Below are 17,800 nucleotides of genomic sequence, written 5' to 3' on the forward strand. Positions count from 1 at the left end.
TTTCGCCTTGCCAAGATAATCCATCCACCTGACAGGTGTGGCATATAAAGAAGCTGATTAAACAGCATGATCATTACAGAGGTACACCTTGTGCTGGGGACAAGAAAAGACCACACTAAAATGTGCAGTTTTGTCACAACACAATGCCACAGATGTCTCAAGCTTTGAGGGAGTTTACAATTGGCATGCTGACTGCAGGAATGTCCACCAGAGCAGTTGCCAGAGAATTTAATGTTGCCCTACCATTAGCCACAAAGTCATTTTAGAGTATTTGGCAGTACGTCCAACTGGCCTCACAACTGCAGGTCACGTTAAACCACGCACACCCAGGACCTTCAAGGGTGCGTACTCAGCCCCCTCCTGTACTCCCTGTTCACCCATGACTGCGTAGCCATGCACGCCTCCAACTCAATCATCAAGTTTGCAGATGACTCAACAGTAGTGGGCTTGATTACCAACAATGACGAGACAGCCTCCAGGGAGGAGGTGAGGGCCTCGGAGTGTTGTGTCAGGAAAACAACCTCTCAATGTCAACAAAACAAAGGAGATGATCTTGGACTTCAGGAAGCAGCAAAGGGAGCACCCCCCTATCCACATCGAAGGGACAGCAGTGGAGAAGGTGGAAAGTTTTAAGTTCCTCGGCGTACACATCACAGACAAACTGAAATGGTACACTCACACAGACGTGAGGTGGTGGTGAAGAAGAAGCAACAATGCCTCTTCAACCTCAGGAGGCTGAAGAAATTAGGCTTGTCACCCAAAACCCCGATAAACTTTTACAGATGCACAATCGAGAGCATCCTTTCAGGCTGTATCACAGCCTGGTATGGCAACTGCACCGCCCTCAACCACAAGGCTCACCAGAGGGTGGTGTGGCCTGCACAACGCATCACCGGGGGCACCTACAGCACCCGATGTCACAGGAAGGCCAAAAAGATCATCAAGGACATCAACCATCCGAGCCACTGCCTGTTCACACCGCTACCATCCAGAAGGCTGGGTCAGTATAGGTGCATCAAAGCTGGGAGCGAGAGAATGAAAAACAGCTTCTATCTCAAGGCCATCAGACTACTAAACAGTAATCACTAACTCAGAGAGGCTGCTGCCTACATTGAGACCCAATCACTGGTCACTTTAAAAAATGTATCACTAGTCACTTTATACAATGCACTCTAAATAATGCCACTTTAATAATGTTTACATATCTTACATTACTCATTTCACATGTATATACTGTATTTTATACCATCTATTGCACCTTGCCTATGCCGCTCGGCCATCACTCATCCATATACTTACATATTCTCATTCACCCCTTTAGATTTGTGTGTATTAGGTAGTTGTTGGGGAATTGTTAAATTACTTGTTAGATATTACTGCACTGTCGGAACTAGAACCAAAAGCATTTTGTTACAATCACATTAACATCTGATAACCATGTGTATGTGACAAATACAATTTTATTTGAATTTGATTTCACATCCGGCTTCTTCACTTGCGGAATTGTCTGAGACCAGCCACCTGAACAACTATGAAACTGAGGACTATTTCTATCTGTAATAAAACTATTTCGTGGGGAAAAACATTCTGAATCAGTCAATTCAAATAAATACACTAGGCCCAAATCTATAGATTTCACATGACTGGGCAGGGGCACAGCCATGGGTGGGCATAGGCCCACCCACTGGGAAGCCAGGCCCGCCCATTGCTGTGCCCCTGCCAAGTCATGTGAAATCTATAGATTTGGGCCTAATGTATTTATTTGAATTGACTAATTTCCTTCTATGAACTGTGACTCAGTAAAATGGTTGAAATTGTTGCATGTTGCGTTTATAATTTTGTTCAGTATAAAATAAATCCTTTATTTATTGCTTACTGTCTTCAAGCAAGTCACAGGTGGCTGTTCAACTAAGGCTGTGTTCTGAACACAAGGGAGCCCATCTTAGAAAAAAAGGTGCTATTTAGAACCAATTAGGGTTCTTTGGCTATCTCCATAGGATAACCCTTTGAAGAATACTTTATTGTTCCAGGTAGAACCCCTTCCAAGGAGGGTTCAACATGGAACCCAAAAGAGTTCTACCTGGAAACAAAACGGTTCTCCTATGGGTACAGCTGAAGAACCCTTTTGGAACTGTACAGAATCATGTACCAAACCAGCCTCTGGGGGTAAGACAAAGAAAAATGTGATTCACATTTAAAATAAAATAAATATTTTTTAAAAGATATATATATATATATATATATATATAAAATGTGTATATATTTATTTAATAAAATACACATTTTATTTATTTATTTCACATTTTCAAACAGTCCATTTATATTTTTCAACGGGTCTATACATTTGGGTGAGTTTTTTCCTCACATAAGTAGCCTCGTTTCACTGCCAAAAATAAAATTAAACAGTCTAGTGTTCAGCAAAATAACAACACAATGTCAAATACAGGTAGCCTAGTCAAAGAATTAGCATCCAATCACATTAACCACTTCTCTCTTGTGGGAATTCCACTAACGGTCAGTATGTAGCCAAAAGTAGCTGCTGCTCATTCCGCTTGCTCAAAAATTGATAAATGGTTAAAAAAAAGTAAGGCCCGTGTCCATAGAGACACATACCTGCTCTACTGGTGGTACTGCTACTACCAGCAGTACTACACCTGCACCTGTCGACGACACAAGTTGTTCTGCTTCCACGAGCACATCCAATGCTAGCATCAGAAATAATACATTTGTTGTTAGCATGGACACTGACAGTTGTGAATCTGATGCAGCCGAAGAGCTACTGCCTCCTTACCCGGGAAAGCACCTAACAACAGACAGGGACGTTGGACTTTAATTCTACCTGCTGCCGCGGATATGGCTGGGACAATGCTGGTGGACAAGGCCAAAAGAAAACTTTACAGACAATGCCTTTATCAAACAACACTGTTTCATGACGCATCAGTGACATAGCAAGAGATGTTTTGAAACAATTACTGCTTCGCATACAAGCCAGTGAATTCTATGCGTTACAGCTGGATGAGTCAACAGATATGTCGGGCCTGGCACAGCTCCTGGTATATGTCCGTTACGTTTATGGGGGGTCAATTAAGGAAGACATCCTCTTCTGCAAACCACTGGAAACCAGGACAACAGGGGAGGATATTTTTAAAGTACTGGACAGCTTTGTGACATCAAATGGACTTTGTTGGTCAAGATGTGTTGGTATCTGTACTGATGATGCAAAAGCCATGACAGGGAGACATAGTGGAGTGGTAACGCGCGTGCAAACAGTTGCTCCCGACACCACTTGGGTACACTCCAGCATCCTCAGAGAGGCTCTTTCTACCAAAGGAATGCCTGACAGCTTGAAAGACGTTTTGGACACTACAGTGAAAATGCTTTGTTAAAGCAAGGCCCCTGAACTCTCGTGTATTTTCTACACTATGCAATGATATGGGCAGCGACCATGTAACGCTTTTACAACATACAGAAGTGCGCTGGTTATCAAGGAGCAAAGTATTGACACATTTGTTTGAATTTAAGCCTACGAGCTTAAAGTTTTCTTTACTGAGCATCATTTTCACTTGTCTGACCACTTGTATGATGACGAGTTTCTCACATGACTGGCCTACCTGGGTGACGTTTTTTCTCGCCTGAATGATCTGAATCTAAGATTACAGGGACTCTCCGCAACTACATTCAATGTGCGGGACAAAATTGAGGCTATGATTAAGAAGTTCTCTGTCTGCATTAACAAGGACAACACACAGGTCTTTCCATCATTGTATGATTTTTTGTGTGCAAATTAACTCAAGCTTACGGACAATGTCAAATGTGATATATGGAAGCACTGGAGTTGGGTGCACAATTATGCAGGTATATTCGCGAAACGGATGACACAAACAACTGGATTCGTTGTCCCTTTCATGCCCTGCCTCCAGTCCTGATATCTGAACAAGAGAGACTCATCGAAAACTGTGAAAATTGAATTTAGTCAGAAGTCACTGCCAGATTTCTGGATTGGGCTACGCTCAGAGTATCCTAACCTTGACAAATCGCGCTGTTAAGACACTGATACCCTTTGCAACGACGTACCTATGTGATAGTGGATTCTCAGTCCTCCCTGGCATGAAAACTAAATAAAGGCACAGACTGTGTGTAGAAAATGATTTAAGACAGACTCTCTCCAATACAATACAACCCAACATTGCAGAGTTATGTGCATCCTTTCAAGCACACCATTCTCATTAACCTGTGGTCAGTTATTCACAATTTTCAATGAACAAATAAGGTTTTATTTTTAAGATGGTGAGATAAAGAGCAAAATTATTGATTATTATTATTTGTGCCAGGTCCTATAAGAGCTCTTTGTCACTTCCCACGAGCCGGGTTGTGACAAAAAACTCACACTCATTCTTATGTTTAATAAATGTATTGTATAGTGTGTGTGTGTGGCAGGCTTACAATGAAGACAAAAAACAACATTTGAGAGTGCGCTGACCCTGGTGCTAGAGGGCGTACAAAGCTGGAGGTTGAATGTTTGAAGGGGTATAGGACTATAAAAAGTTTGGGAACCACTGGTCTAGTGCACACAACCAAAACTTTACTTCCGCTTTTAACCCATCCCCTCTGAATCAGAGAGGTCAGCTCTGTGACTTGAACTGGCCACCTGACCAACACAATGTAATTCAGTTAAATTACATGACACACTGTATCTCCTTGACTGTTTCTACTCAAATAACAACATGTCAGCCTTACCAGAGAAACTATTCACATTTCCTGGAATGGATAAATGAAATGTACAGTAGTGTTTCGGACATTCGATAGGAAGGACAGAAATAATTTGTCTATACATTAATTTGTCTATACATTTTTTTACTTGAAACAGATTTTGGTCAATATCTGTATATATATATGTGTATAAAGAAATATAACTGAGTGTAAACACCAGTAATATGAATGGAGAGGAAAAGCCTTTCACTGTTCTATCAGCAGGGGATCTTGTGAATAATTAAACCACCAATCATCTACCTCATAGCAGCAGGAGTGTTGTCTCAATAAATGAATCTATGACCCTCTGTGCTGAGCTGCCTGCTAACCACGAGCAGCTCCACTATCAAGTCCACAGAAATAGCAGAATGTGTGAAACACCCAAATGTCACATTTGTGTTTCTTTACACACAGTTGGTGACGGTGTAGAAACAGAAAGAGAAAAACAGACACCCAGAGAGATGCACTGGCAGAGATGGAGAGATTGATGTATGGAATTCATGTGGGCGTGAATGTGAACGTCACATAACTGCAGCCATCAAAACAAGCAACCGGTCTCAACGGCCCACCTGCCATCTGCAGGCCGAACCAATGTCCACTAACAGCGGAACAGTGACAAACAACAGATGACACTCCATCCAAGATGTTTCCATACCACCTTCTCTAAAACTTTCCTACTACCCATCTGTGTTTCCTTAGTGACCGTGTGGATCATTCCCAGATTGGCTGTATAGTAGACCTGCCAGTCAAAGACATCATGCCAGATGTGTTCAGGGAAATGTCCCTGTCCACCAGCTGTCCACTTACCTCCTCCAGTGCCCAAAGGGAGTCAACCACAGGTTTGATCTTCTTCTGGTTGTAGAGGGAGAACAGTTTCTCCACCACCGTTTTCACCTGCCCACACCTGCCCTGCTTGAACAGGAGGTTGAGCAGCGAGAATCCAGCAATGACCTTGTTCTCCTCGTAGAGTTTAATAGGGTTCACCTTCTCAACCTGCCACCACTGGGGAGTCAAACCAAAGACACACACATCACTTACCCCAATAATGAATTTGTGTTTCATTTATAAGTAATGAATCCCCGATAAATATTAAAACAGACTGTTCCATTCAGTAAACTCAGTGAGAGACTCAGCATTTCTGACTCACAGATTTTGCAAGGCTGAAGAAACTCTTTGTTTCCCCGGTCACCATGTTTGATGAGCCTGAAAACACAAAAACAAAGGCACAAGCTTATAGAGAGAGACAGGGTGGCGATGTTAACTGTTGGGCTGAAGTGATGGGTGAACCGTAAAGAGCCGAGAGGTGAAGAGGGGTTATTGTGGGGGAGGAGTGGTTGCCTCCTTTAGATCTGGCACAGCTAATGAACTCTGTTCACCGTCATACCATTAATTGATTCATGCCGCATTAGTGTTACAACTCCACGACTGTCATACTGTCCAGATTGACTATTGAGTAGATGGAGGGATATTACCTTTAAATAATAGGACCATCTGTATTCTAAGTGTCCTTAGACAAGGTGAAAGAGCTTGAGCCTATATCTTACAAGAAACGTAAAAAAAATATGTGGTCTAAGCTATGTCATAGGAAACAGTGCCTTCAGAAAGTATTCACACCTGTTGACTTTTTCCACATTTTGTTGTGTTTAAGCCTGAATTTAAAATAGATTAAATTGCGATTTTTCGTACCCAATAACGTCAAAGCCATTTTTGTATTTTTGTTTTATGAAAAGCTGAAATGTCTTGAGTCAACAAGTATTCAACCCCTTTGTTATGGCAAGCCTAAACAAGTTCAGGAGTAAAAATGTGCTTAACAAGTCACACACACTATATATACAAAAGTATATGGACACCCCTTCAAATTAGTGGATTCAGTTATTTCAGCCACACAGGTGTATAAAATCGAGCACACCGCCATGCAATCTCCATAGACAAACAACACATTTCTGCCCTGCTAGAGCTGCCCCGGTCAACTGTAAGTGCTGTTATTGTGAAGTGGAAACGTCTAGGAGGAGGAACGGCTCAGCAGCGAAGTGGTAGGCCACACAAGCTCACAGAACGGGGCCGCTGACTGCTGAAGTGCGTAGCGCGTAAAAATCGTCTGTCCTCGGTTGCAATACCCACTACCGAGTTCCAAAATGCCTCTGGTAGCAACGTCAGCACAAGAACTGTTCGTCGGGAGCTTCATGAAATGGGTTTCCATGGACTAGCAGCCGTACACAAGCCTAAGATCACCATGCGCAATGTCAAGCGTCGGCTGGAGTGGTGTAAAGCTCACCGCCATTGGACTCAGGAGCAGTGGAAATGCATTCTCTGGAGTGATGAAGCGCACTTTACCATCTTGCCTTCCGACGGACAAATCTGAGTTTGGCGGATGCCAGGAGAATGCTACCTGCTCGAATGCATAGTCCCAACTGTAAAGTTTGGTGGATGAGGAATAATGGTCTGGGGCTATTTTTCATGGTTCAGGCTAGGCTCCTTAGATACAGTTAAGGGAATCTTAATGCTACAGCATACATTCTAGATGATTCTATGCTTCCAACTTTGTGGCAACAGTTTGGGGAAGGACCTTTCCTATTTCAGCATGACAATGCCCCTGTGCACAAAGCGAAGTCCATACAGACTGTGAGCCAGGCCTAATTGCCCAACATCTGTGCCCGACCTCACTAATGCTCTTTTGGCTGAACGGAAGCAAGTCCCCACAGCAATGTTCCAGCATCTAGTGGAAAGCCTTCCCAGAAGAGTGGACGCTGTTATAGCAGCAAAGGGGGGATCAACTCCATATTAATGCCCATGATTTTGGAATGAGATGTCTGACTAGCAGGTGTCCACATACTTTTGGTCAAGTAGTGTAAGTAGTTGCATGGACTCTGGGTGGATTAATAGTTTTTAACATGAATTTTGAATTACTACCTCATCTCTGTAACCCACACATACAATTATATGTAAGGTCCCTCAGTCGAGCAGTGCATTTGAAATACAGATTCAATTACAAAGACCAGGGAGGTTTCCAATGCCTTGCAAAGAAGGGCACCTATTTGTAGATGGGTAAATGTTTTTTTATAAAAAGCAGACATTGAATATCCCTTTGAGCATGGTGAAGTTATGAATCACACTTTGGATGGTGTATCAATACACCCAGTCACTACAAATATACAGGTGTCCTTTCTAACTCAGTTGCCGGAGAGGAAGGAAACCGCTCAGGGATTTCACCATGCCAATAGTGACTTTAAAACAGTTACAGAGTTTAATGGCTGTGATAGGAAAAAACTGAGGATTGATCAACAACATTGTAGTTACTCTACAATACTAAGGAATCTTGAACAGAACTATTTAAAAATATGCATCCAGTTTGCAACAAGACACTAAAGTAATAATGCAAAAAACTTTTTGTCCTGAATACAAAGTATTATGTTTGGGGCAAATCTAATACAACACATTACCGAGTACTACTCTCCATATTTTCAAGCATAGTGGTGGTGGCTGCATCAAGTTATGGTAATCATTAAGGACTGGGGAGTTTTTCAGAATACAGAATACATAGAGAATGGAGCACAGGCAAATCCTACAGTAATCCTACAGTAAAACCTTGTTCCACCAGACACTGGGAGATGAATTCACCTTGCAGCAGGACAACAATATAAAACACAAGGCCAAATCTACACTGAAGTTGCTTACCAAGAAAACAGTGTATGTTTCTGAGTGGAAAGTTACCGTTTTGACTTAAATCTGCTTGAAAATCTATGTCTTGTAATGATCAACAACTATTTTTTTTTTAAAGAATAAATGGGCAAATATTGTACAATCCAGGTTTGCAGAAAGACTCACAGTTGTAATTGCTGCCAAATGTTTTACATTTTTTAAATTTAACTTTTATTTAACTAGGCAAGTCAGTTAAGAACAAATTCTTAATAACAATGACAGTTGCAAGGCAGACCGACAGATTTTTACCTTGTCAGCTCGGGGATTCGATCTAGCAACCTTTCGGTTACTGGCCCAACGCTATAACCACTAGGCTATCTGCCGCTACATGTATTGACTCAGGAGTGTGAATACTTAAGTACATGAGATATTTCTGTATTTAATTTTGAATAAATTTGCTAACATTTCTAAAAATATGTTTTCACTTTGTCATTGCGGGGTATTGTGTGAAGATGAGTGAGATTTTTTTATTTATTTAATCCATTTTGAATTCAGGCTGTAAAACAACAGATATGGAATAAGTCAAGGGGTGTGAATACTTATTGAAGGCAGTGTATATGTACAGTATAGCACAAGTACAATGGTGCCTAACCTATTTACAATACCTGTCAGTAAGTTTGAAATCTTCTAAATTAAAAATGTCACTCAAGATACTTCATCATTCACAGGCTAACACCACATCATATCTCAAGAGTCTTATGTGCGATACTGGTGGCACAATGTAGCAAATTTATGAGTAGCATCCTGATAGGACACCAACCGTAGAGGATGTAGGTTCCCAGAGGTCTCAGCAGACCGAGGCCTTTACCAGTGTTCTCCCCAGACAGACAGTCCAGGACGATGTCCACTCCCTCTGGAGAGATCCTACCAAATACAGGATATTCAATTAACGAGAATCAACACGTTCCTCATTTACAGACAGCCCCAACTACAGGCTTCATCAGACGCCTATCAATCTATTAGTCATTCAATGTTTAGTTCAGATTTCAATAGTTACACTTATATATTTTTAGCAAATACTAAACAATCCACTTTATTGACAATTCGATCAGCCCTTTGTTCCATCAGATTCCACTCTTGATTTCAAGTGATACAGTATTAAAAGCATTGGACAGGCTAACCATCAGTGCGATTTTTCGTGGCATGACTCACTTAAGAGCACCAATGTGAAAGAAAGAATGAGAGGCATGTTCTGATCAAGGGGTCCTATAGCCTTCCTTTCTGCCTGGTGGTCTGACCGCCTGCTTGGCTAAACTGCTCGGGGGTCTTATGATGCTCATGGCCTTGCATATTAGAAAAGGAGCGACTTAAGACCTATTTAATTTAGCTTTTCTCTTGATCCTGAGAGGAATGTGGGGCCACGGAGATGAAAGGCTTATTAATCTGCCTCTCCCTCTGATATGGCTGTATTTACTACCATTGTGATATGCAGGCAGACAGTATTCTGCCTCTGTCAATAAGTACTGAGGGGGAACCAGGGATTAGGCTCCTTAAGAAAGGAACTCAAGAGGAAAGCTTGGTTGAATGTATGCATTTATAAAGCACTTCAGAATAAATTCAGAATGTGATTATCGGATGGACATGCTTTAAGCCTCCTGACTGCATGACTCACCTCCAAAACACTATTCCAATTAGACAGTAGACATGAAGTTAGCCTTGGCATAGAGGGTTATTTTCTGATTGTCTCCTATTGAGGTGGCAGCATCCCTACGGATTGCAGTGATTGTCAATCAAACAAGATAATTAGCGACGGGAGACTAAATCCATACAGTTACATATCGGGATATTATTTTTGAACGATATATCGTATCGTTATGACAATATCGCAATATTATTTTTGCGCTAGTTGTCTGTACCTACACTAAAACTCCAGTATTTTTCCTCCAAAGCTTGCTCTCCATCTTCTTTTTAAATAGGGAGCCAATTTGTTTTCAGCAATTTTATTTCCATGACTGATCAAAACTAATTTTCTCATGGCTCTCTCTTGTCCCCCTGCAGCAGACATATGGTGAGTAATATGTTTGGAACAGACAAGACAACGACATACAGAGTGATCTGAATGGGCATAGTATTTATGAGGCATCAGGGCGCTTTCCTGATTGGCCCAGCTGTTCCACGTCCCCAGCAGACAGCCTGTTGCAGGTTGCCTTCAGAGAGCCTCTGAGCACTCTGCCCCACACACTGCCGTTGCTCTCGGAGACGAACTGCGTGTTGCCATAGGGACCGCAGCCACACACGTCCAAATATGGCATCGACTAACATCTGCATCCTCCCTGAGCTCTACATGCTCTGTGTTCTACGTTATCACATTATCATTTCATATGTACATATCAAATTGCACATTATAACCAAAAGAGATTATTAGTAATTATGTGAAATTATATCTAAACATATTTTAATAAACCTGTAAGATCCAACGAAATTACACATTTGCTAACAAATTAGTCTTATTCATAAAAATTGAGTAGAACAATTACCTCTGCAGCTCTATGTTTAGAAGAAGGTTTTATCCCAATAATTGCTATTGTAGAACAAAAAACAAACCTTACTTTTTAACTTCTTGTACATAATCAGCATTTCTGTCGAAGAGGTGGGTCACAGAGTCTTTGATGGATTCATGTTTGAAAGATGAGGCCGTTCCAAACACGGTCACGCTGGGTATAGTGGAGCACAGCTGAGCCACAGCTTGACCCTGAAAAACACCACACAATCCCAGTCAGACTCTCCAAGACACAGACACAATTACACAAGGCCAATCCAGACAATGACATTTCCACAGGTTATGCATCACAGCTTTACCAACCATAATCCATATTTGATATGAAAAATAATTATAATAATTATTCTCATCCTGTTCTAATCATTCAACACACTAGGTAAAGACAGTAAATGTTTTCTTGTCCATCTCCACTACAGTATGGTACTACATGTGTGAATTAAACAACAGAGTTATACCCCATTGTGTGCATCAGTCTGAAATCTGAGCAGTCGCTCTACTGTATGTTGACACACTGTAAGAGGTTGTTCATGAATTGAGCAGCTAACCGATCGCTGCAGCTGTACATAGTCTATCGGTAAATAGCCCACCCATTTTTACCTACCTCATCCCCATACTGTTTTTATTTATTTACTTTCTGCTCTTTTGCACACCAATATCTCTACCTGTACATGACCATCTGATCATTTATCACTCCAGTGTTAATCTGCTAAATTGTAATTATTCGCCTACCTTCTCATGCCTTTTGCACACAATGTATATAGACTCTCCTTTTTTTCTACTGTGTTATTGACTTGTTAATTGTTTACTCCATGTGTAACTCTGTGTTGTCTGTTCACACTGCTATGCTTTATCTTGGCCAGGTCGCAGTTGCAAATGAAAACTTGTTCTCAACTAGCCTACCTGGTTAAATAAAGGTAAAATCAAAAAAATATAAAAATAAATGAATTACAGTCTGTAGGAGCATCTCTAGACTAGAGTTACATCTCTAGTTATGTTTAATTATTAAAGCTGGGAATCACTAACAGTGCTTTCGCTAAAGGGAAATTTGCTACATGCGCCTGATAATTCAATGTCTTGTAAAAAAAAATATTAAATTTGAAGAGTCTGTGTGCATATATACTGTAACCAGCACAGCCCAGACACACTATCTTCAACCACAGTCACATCTTTCCTAGATGTCGTTTTCTCAGCCACATCTCACCATCATCTTCAATCATGAATAGAGCATTATGTAAAACAGCATCTGAGCTGTCTGATAATAGCCACAGGCTGTTACCCTCAAGAACCACCAGAGATACACACCTTGGCGGTATCTATAGTAACATCACTGATATCATTTTCAGGAGATGCTGTGTTTTTCTTTCCACCTCCTTTCGGGAGTTGACTTACCACACCCCCCCCTGCTGAGTGGACCAATACTGACATCCCCTCTCTGAGATTGGCAACCTCAAACAGCATCATGTAGGCAGCCACGAAGTTCATGGAGAAGGCCGCTGCCTCAGGAAATGTCATATCATCAGGCATGTTATAGACGTAATCCAGCGGTGTGCAAACCACCTCTGCCCAGGCGTTGTAATTTACAAAAGCCATAACCCGGTCTCCTATCTGGAGAGAGGAAAGGGTAAGCTATAAAATATGATAAATGCAGATTTGAGAGGTGACATGGTTACAGGTTTGTTTTAGAAATGCAACAAACCTCACATGCTACTCTGACCAATGCATTTCAAAATATCAACATTAACCATTTCAAACTGGAACACAAATCAATCATTTGGGAGGTAAAAATGCAAAGTGAGATCAATATAGTTGTGCTACTAATCCATGACATAATTCTGTGACATACTGTGATCTGGATTCACTGACCTCGAATCCCTTGGTGTTTCCTCCCATCGCCTCAACTATTCCAGAACATTCAAATCCAGGGACAAGTGGAGTTTTCGGAGGATTGTCAATATTACCTTGACGCACCATAAGATCCAGGAAGTTCAAGCCACTGCAACAGTAAACGTCTCATTGATATAAACCTCACAATCAAGCAAAGTTATTTATTTTTAACTTAGGTGATTGGAGAAGACACAATAATGCATGATGGACATTTTCACTATTCGATAAATGTTACTTAGACTTAAAATATGTTACTAAATAAAAGCCTTAGCAGTCATAAATTTACAACACAAACTGTTTGACATCTACAAACCCATACTTGAATTCCAGACTATTAAAACTGGCTACAGTTCCAAGGCCATGGTGATTCACATGCACTGAACAATGAATAGCCAATCTGTGATAGAGCATATCTGTAATAGGCGCTCCCTCTTACGAAAAAATTGCATGCCACTTGTTGAAAGTATAGTTTACGTGTATTTATTATGGATTTAAATATTATCAATAAAACAATATGGTTGGACTAAAGACAATTATTCAATCCCTCAACAGAATATCCTTACTAAATGCCAAGTAGCCTATCATAAGAGAATAGAGCACAAATACCACAACTGTAGGACTTTGTATGAGCCAGTTGTAAAGAGAAAATCCATTTCAACTGGCTTGAGGTATTTACAGTAACTATTCCTCCTTCTGCCTTGGCCAATAAAAACTGATTAAGATTATCAGTCAAGAACAAGCCAAGCAAAAAAAAATATCTCGCCAAATTGTAATTCATTCCAACATTTCAGGTGTTTTTGCTTTTCATTTGCATGATTGGTCCACAGACAGTCCTTATTAATAATCTACACAAACAGTGAAACATCAGAGGGCATGTGGCTTCATGAATGCAATGAGTCCTTTTCTCGAATCACTTTTACAAACTATACAGGTCGAGTTGAACCTACTTTAATTGAAGATTTATTCATGGCTCGCCCATACTGAATCGGAATCTGCAACATGTCGCAATACACGTATGAATGTGGTAACTTCGCATCACTGATATTTTAAGATCATTTAGGCAGGCATCAATGTAACAATTAATCAACAGTTTAATATGCAACGTTTACCATGCTTTGACGCGAATTTTCACTTCTCCCTCTTGTGGCTCAGGCATCGCCTTCTTGGTTACCCGGAGTTTGTTGAGACCCCCGAAACCGGAAAGTATTACGGCTCGCATTTCTTTGGTATCTCCTGCAGATACTACATGTTCTGTTTCTTTTGCTCCATTCTTCTCTATCATGTGCTCAGTTTCCTCTGTCATCTCCGTTCCTTCTTTAGCCATGTCGGTGGGCTTCATGGGGCTGGAAGGGGATGCTCGAGCTTGTAACTGGTCCTTCCCTCCTTCCAAGTTCAGAATGCGCAGTATGAGCCGAATCAGTTCTCTTTTGGAAGAAGGAGAGGCTATTCGCACCAAAGATGTTTATAAACCTTGGATTGCTGGTGTTGTGATTGGCCAATGAGAGGATTTGAAGCCACCACTCGCCATATTGGCACTCCTCAATTAAACGTTTCAAGGACAAAATTGCATCTATTTAAGTATTGTTTGTTGTAGAGGGGACAGTAACATTATTCATCTAAAAAAATATATACTTTAAGGATTTAATTTGTTTTTTTACGTTTAGCTCGCATAATATGATTTAAAAGTATGCATTACATTGTCTGTAACACGTGGCAAAAACGAATGTAGACATTCATACATGTATTTATGTAGCTTCCAAAATATTTGTTTTACACTGGTGGGGAAGTGCCAAGATGGAGGTACAGAAACTACAACTCGGCGCCCCCTTACAGTCATCTAGTGTATATATAAATCATTAGCAGGGACACGCCTGGTGCCCAAATTGATCACGTATGTCTTGCAGTTGAGAGTCGAGTGGAGACGAAAGGCTTCGGTTCAGTCAGTCGTGCTGATGAGCCTAGTTAATGTTGACTTGATGGCAAAAACAGAAGCATGGCATTGGCACTAATTCAAACTTGTAAAATAAAGTTATGTTTATTTCAATGGACGATGGAGAAATAACTTGTAGTATTGGTCACCATCTGGATGTCAGCTAACGTACAACAAGCCCGTGTGAATGACCAGTACAACGGTATGATATTGAGGTGGAGCACTGCTGCAGCAGTTGCTTCACGGGCCAGTAACGTGGCGAATTTGTTTCATGCCACTTGATTATATGTAGAGTAGGACAGCAGCCTACACGATAAATAACTTCAAATATTGGTAGTAACCATTTAGATGTCACTGTGATACAGTCTAATGCCCAATGGGGATAGTTTGTTCTGCAAAGCAGGCAACACAACAGCACCTCCTGCAGTTAGGAGAGAAGTAGGTATCTAGATAGTGGCACAATATCAGGCCAGGCTGACAACTAAAGTGCATTTATTGTAGTGATTTTCACCAAACATGTGGCCTACAACTACGGCATAAGGTCAACATTTTTGTAAACATTTATAAAAAAAATACTTTAAAAAATATATGTATTGTGCACCAATGAAATATGGATTGTGCACCTATGGATTGTGCACCAATGAAACGGGATAAGGCTGTACAGTGAATATACAGTACCAGTCAAAAGTTACACCTACTCATTCAAGGGTTTTCTTTATTTGTACTATTTTCTACATTGTAGAATAATCATGAAGACATCAAAACTATGAAATAACACATATGAATCATGTAGTAACCAAAAAAGTGTTAAACAAATCAAAATACATTTGCACACTCTTGGCATTCTCTCAACCAGCTTAATAAGGAATGCTTTTCCAACAGGTTTGAAGGAGTTCCCACATATGCTGAGCACTTGTTGGCTGCTTTTCCTTCACTCTACAGTCCAACTCATCCCAAACCATCTCAATTGGGTTGAGGTCGGGTGATTGTGGAGGCCAGGTCATCTGATGCAGCACCATCACTCTCCTTCTTGGTCAATTAGCCCTTACACAGCCTGGAGCTGTGTTTTGGGTCATTGTCCTGTTGAAAAACAAATGATAGTCCCACTAAGCGCAAACCAGATGGGATGGCATATCACTGTGGAATGCTGTGGGAGCCATGCTGGTTAAGTGTGCCTTGAATTCTAAATAAATCACTGACTGTGTCACCAGCAAAGCACCGCCACACCATCACACTTCCTCCTCCATGCTTCACGGTGGGAACCACACATGCGGAGATCATCCGTTCACCTACTCTGCGTCTCACAAAGACACGGCGGTTGGAACCAAAAATCTCAAATTTGGACTCATCAGACCAAACAGATTTCACCGGTCTAATGTTCATTGCTTGTGTTTCTTGGCCCAATCAAGTCTCTTCTTATTATTGGTGTCCTTTAGTAGTTGTTTCTTTGCAGCAATTCAACCATGAAGGCCTGATTCACGCAGTCTCCTCGGAACAGATGATGTCTGTTACTGGAACTCTGTGAAGCATTTATATGGGTTGCAATCTGAGGTGCAGCTAACTCTACTGAACTTAACCTCAGCAGCAGAGGTAACTCTGGGTCTTCCTTTCCTGTGGTGGTCCTCAAGAGCCAGTTTCATCATAGCGCTTAATGGCTTTTGTAACTGCACTTGAAAAAACGTTAAAAGTTTTTGACATTTTCCCGGATTGACTACCCTTCATGTCTTAAAGTAATGGACTGTCGCTTCTCATTGCTTATTTGAGCTGTTCTTGTCATAATATGGACTTGGTCTTTTACCAAATAGGGCTATTTTATGTATACCACCCATACCTTGTCACAACACAACTGATTGGCTCAAAAACATTAAAAAGGAAAGAAATCCCACAAATGAACTTTCAACAATGCGCACCTATTAATTGAAATGCATTCCAGGTGACTACCTCATGAAGCTGGTTGAGAGAACGGCAAGAGTTTGCAAAGCTGTCATCAAGGCAAAGCGTGGCTACTTTGAAGAATCTCATATATAAAATATATTTTCATTTGTTTAACACTTTTTTGGTTGCTACAACAATGTCGAAAATAGTAAAAATAAAGAAAAATCCTTGAATGAGGTGTGTCCAAACTTTTGACTTGTACTGTATGAATGTCCCCCAATGCAATTATGCAGTCTAATACATCCACAGTGGGATCATTGTCTTATGTCAGATGGCATCACTCCTATGCAAAGCGCATCTCTCAACCGATCAGTGCAGGCGGAATTTACGCATTATCTGAAGTAACACAATGCAGTTGGATTTCAACAGATTTTTCTGTTTATTGTCAAATTAATTAATTATTGTATGTCATTTTAAATTATGTAACATCCAACTTTGTTTAGGATTATTCTGTCCAAATATGACACGATTCCACTATTTTTATCCCTTAACATCACTTTCAAACAGGGGACTTTTATTTTGAAGACAAACTGCAAATTCCACCTTTTTTTTTTTTTTTGCAAATTCCACTATTGTGGCTACAAATGAGCACGTGATCAGACAAGGTTATTCGCAAATTTCTTCTTCCAGGCACATAAATTCAAATATTTGTGAGTATCAAAACACAGACCGAACATTAATTGACTATCACAACATATAGGCTACATGACACTCTATATCAGTATTTGGGAAATATCAAAATGATGAATGCCCATTTACTGGCAATAGTTTTCATGTCTATAATCCAACAAAGTGAGCAACAAAGTTACATCTCAAGTAGACTACCATGTAGTAAAATGTATTCTCACTTTAAGAAAAGATTGGCCAGGGAAATAGCTAGTGGGTCCCACCTGATAGTGAATTTCCCGGTAGAAAAAACTGCTGTACATTTACCAAGTATGGGTCACATTGGGGCCACACAGTAGAAGTAGGTCAACACAGTGATTATTACAATCTAATGAGGTTGTTAGACACCTGCAAATTATAAGTTCTGCAGTAGTGTAGGCAAAATCCTGAAGTATCCCTTTAATAAAGACATATGGGTCCTGTGTTTTTGTCCTTTT

At 40.6% G+C, this 17,800-nt stretch overlaps 1 protein-coding gene across 1 annotated transcript in view; it reads right to left on the reverse strand.

Moving 5' to 3' along the window:
- Window positions 1-14,265, reverse strand: part of LOC110506505 (putative NADPH-dependent quinone oxidoreductase VAT1L) — a 32,655-nt gene extending 18,390 nt beyond the window's left edge. The window contains exons 1-7 of the mRNA XM_021586160.3: window positions 13,942-14,265; window positions 12,812-12,941; window positions 12,338-12,553; window positions 10,998-11,140; window positions 9,209-9,312; window positions 5,897-5,952; window positions 5,557-5,751 (exon numbers count right to left, since the gene is read on the reverse strand). Of these exons, the coding sequence (XP_021441835.3) occupies window positions 5,557-5,751; window positions 5,897-5,952; window positions 9,209-9,312; window positions 10,998-11,140; window positions 12,338-12,553; window positions 12,812-12,941; window positions 13,942-14,171 (1,074 nt within the window). The 5' untranslated portion in view covers window positions 14,172-14,265. The remainder of the gene's footprint in view (window positions 1-5,556; window positions 5,752-5,896; window positions 5,953-9,208; window positions 9,313-10,997; window positions 11,141-12,337; window positions 12,554-12,811; window positions 12,942-13,941) is intronic.
- Window positions 14,266-17,800: the final 3,535 nt, after the last annotated feature.

The sequence above is a fragment of the Oncorhynchus mykiss genome, chromosome 26 (assembly GCF_057628025.1).
Source record: "Oncorhynchus mykiss isolate SJ-2025 chromosome 26, ASM5762802v1, whole genome shotgun sequence".
Taxonomy (NCBI): Eukaryota; Metazoa; Chordata; class Actinopteri; order Salmoniformes; family Salmonidae; genus Oncorhynchus; species Oncorhynchus mykiss.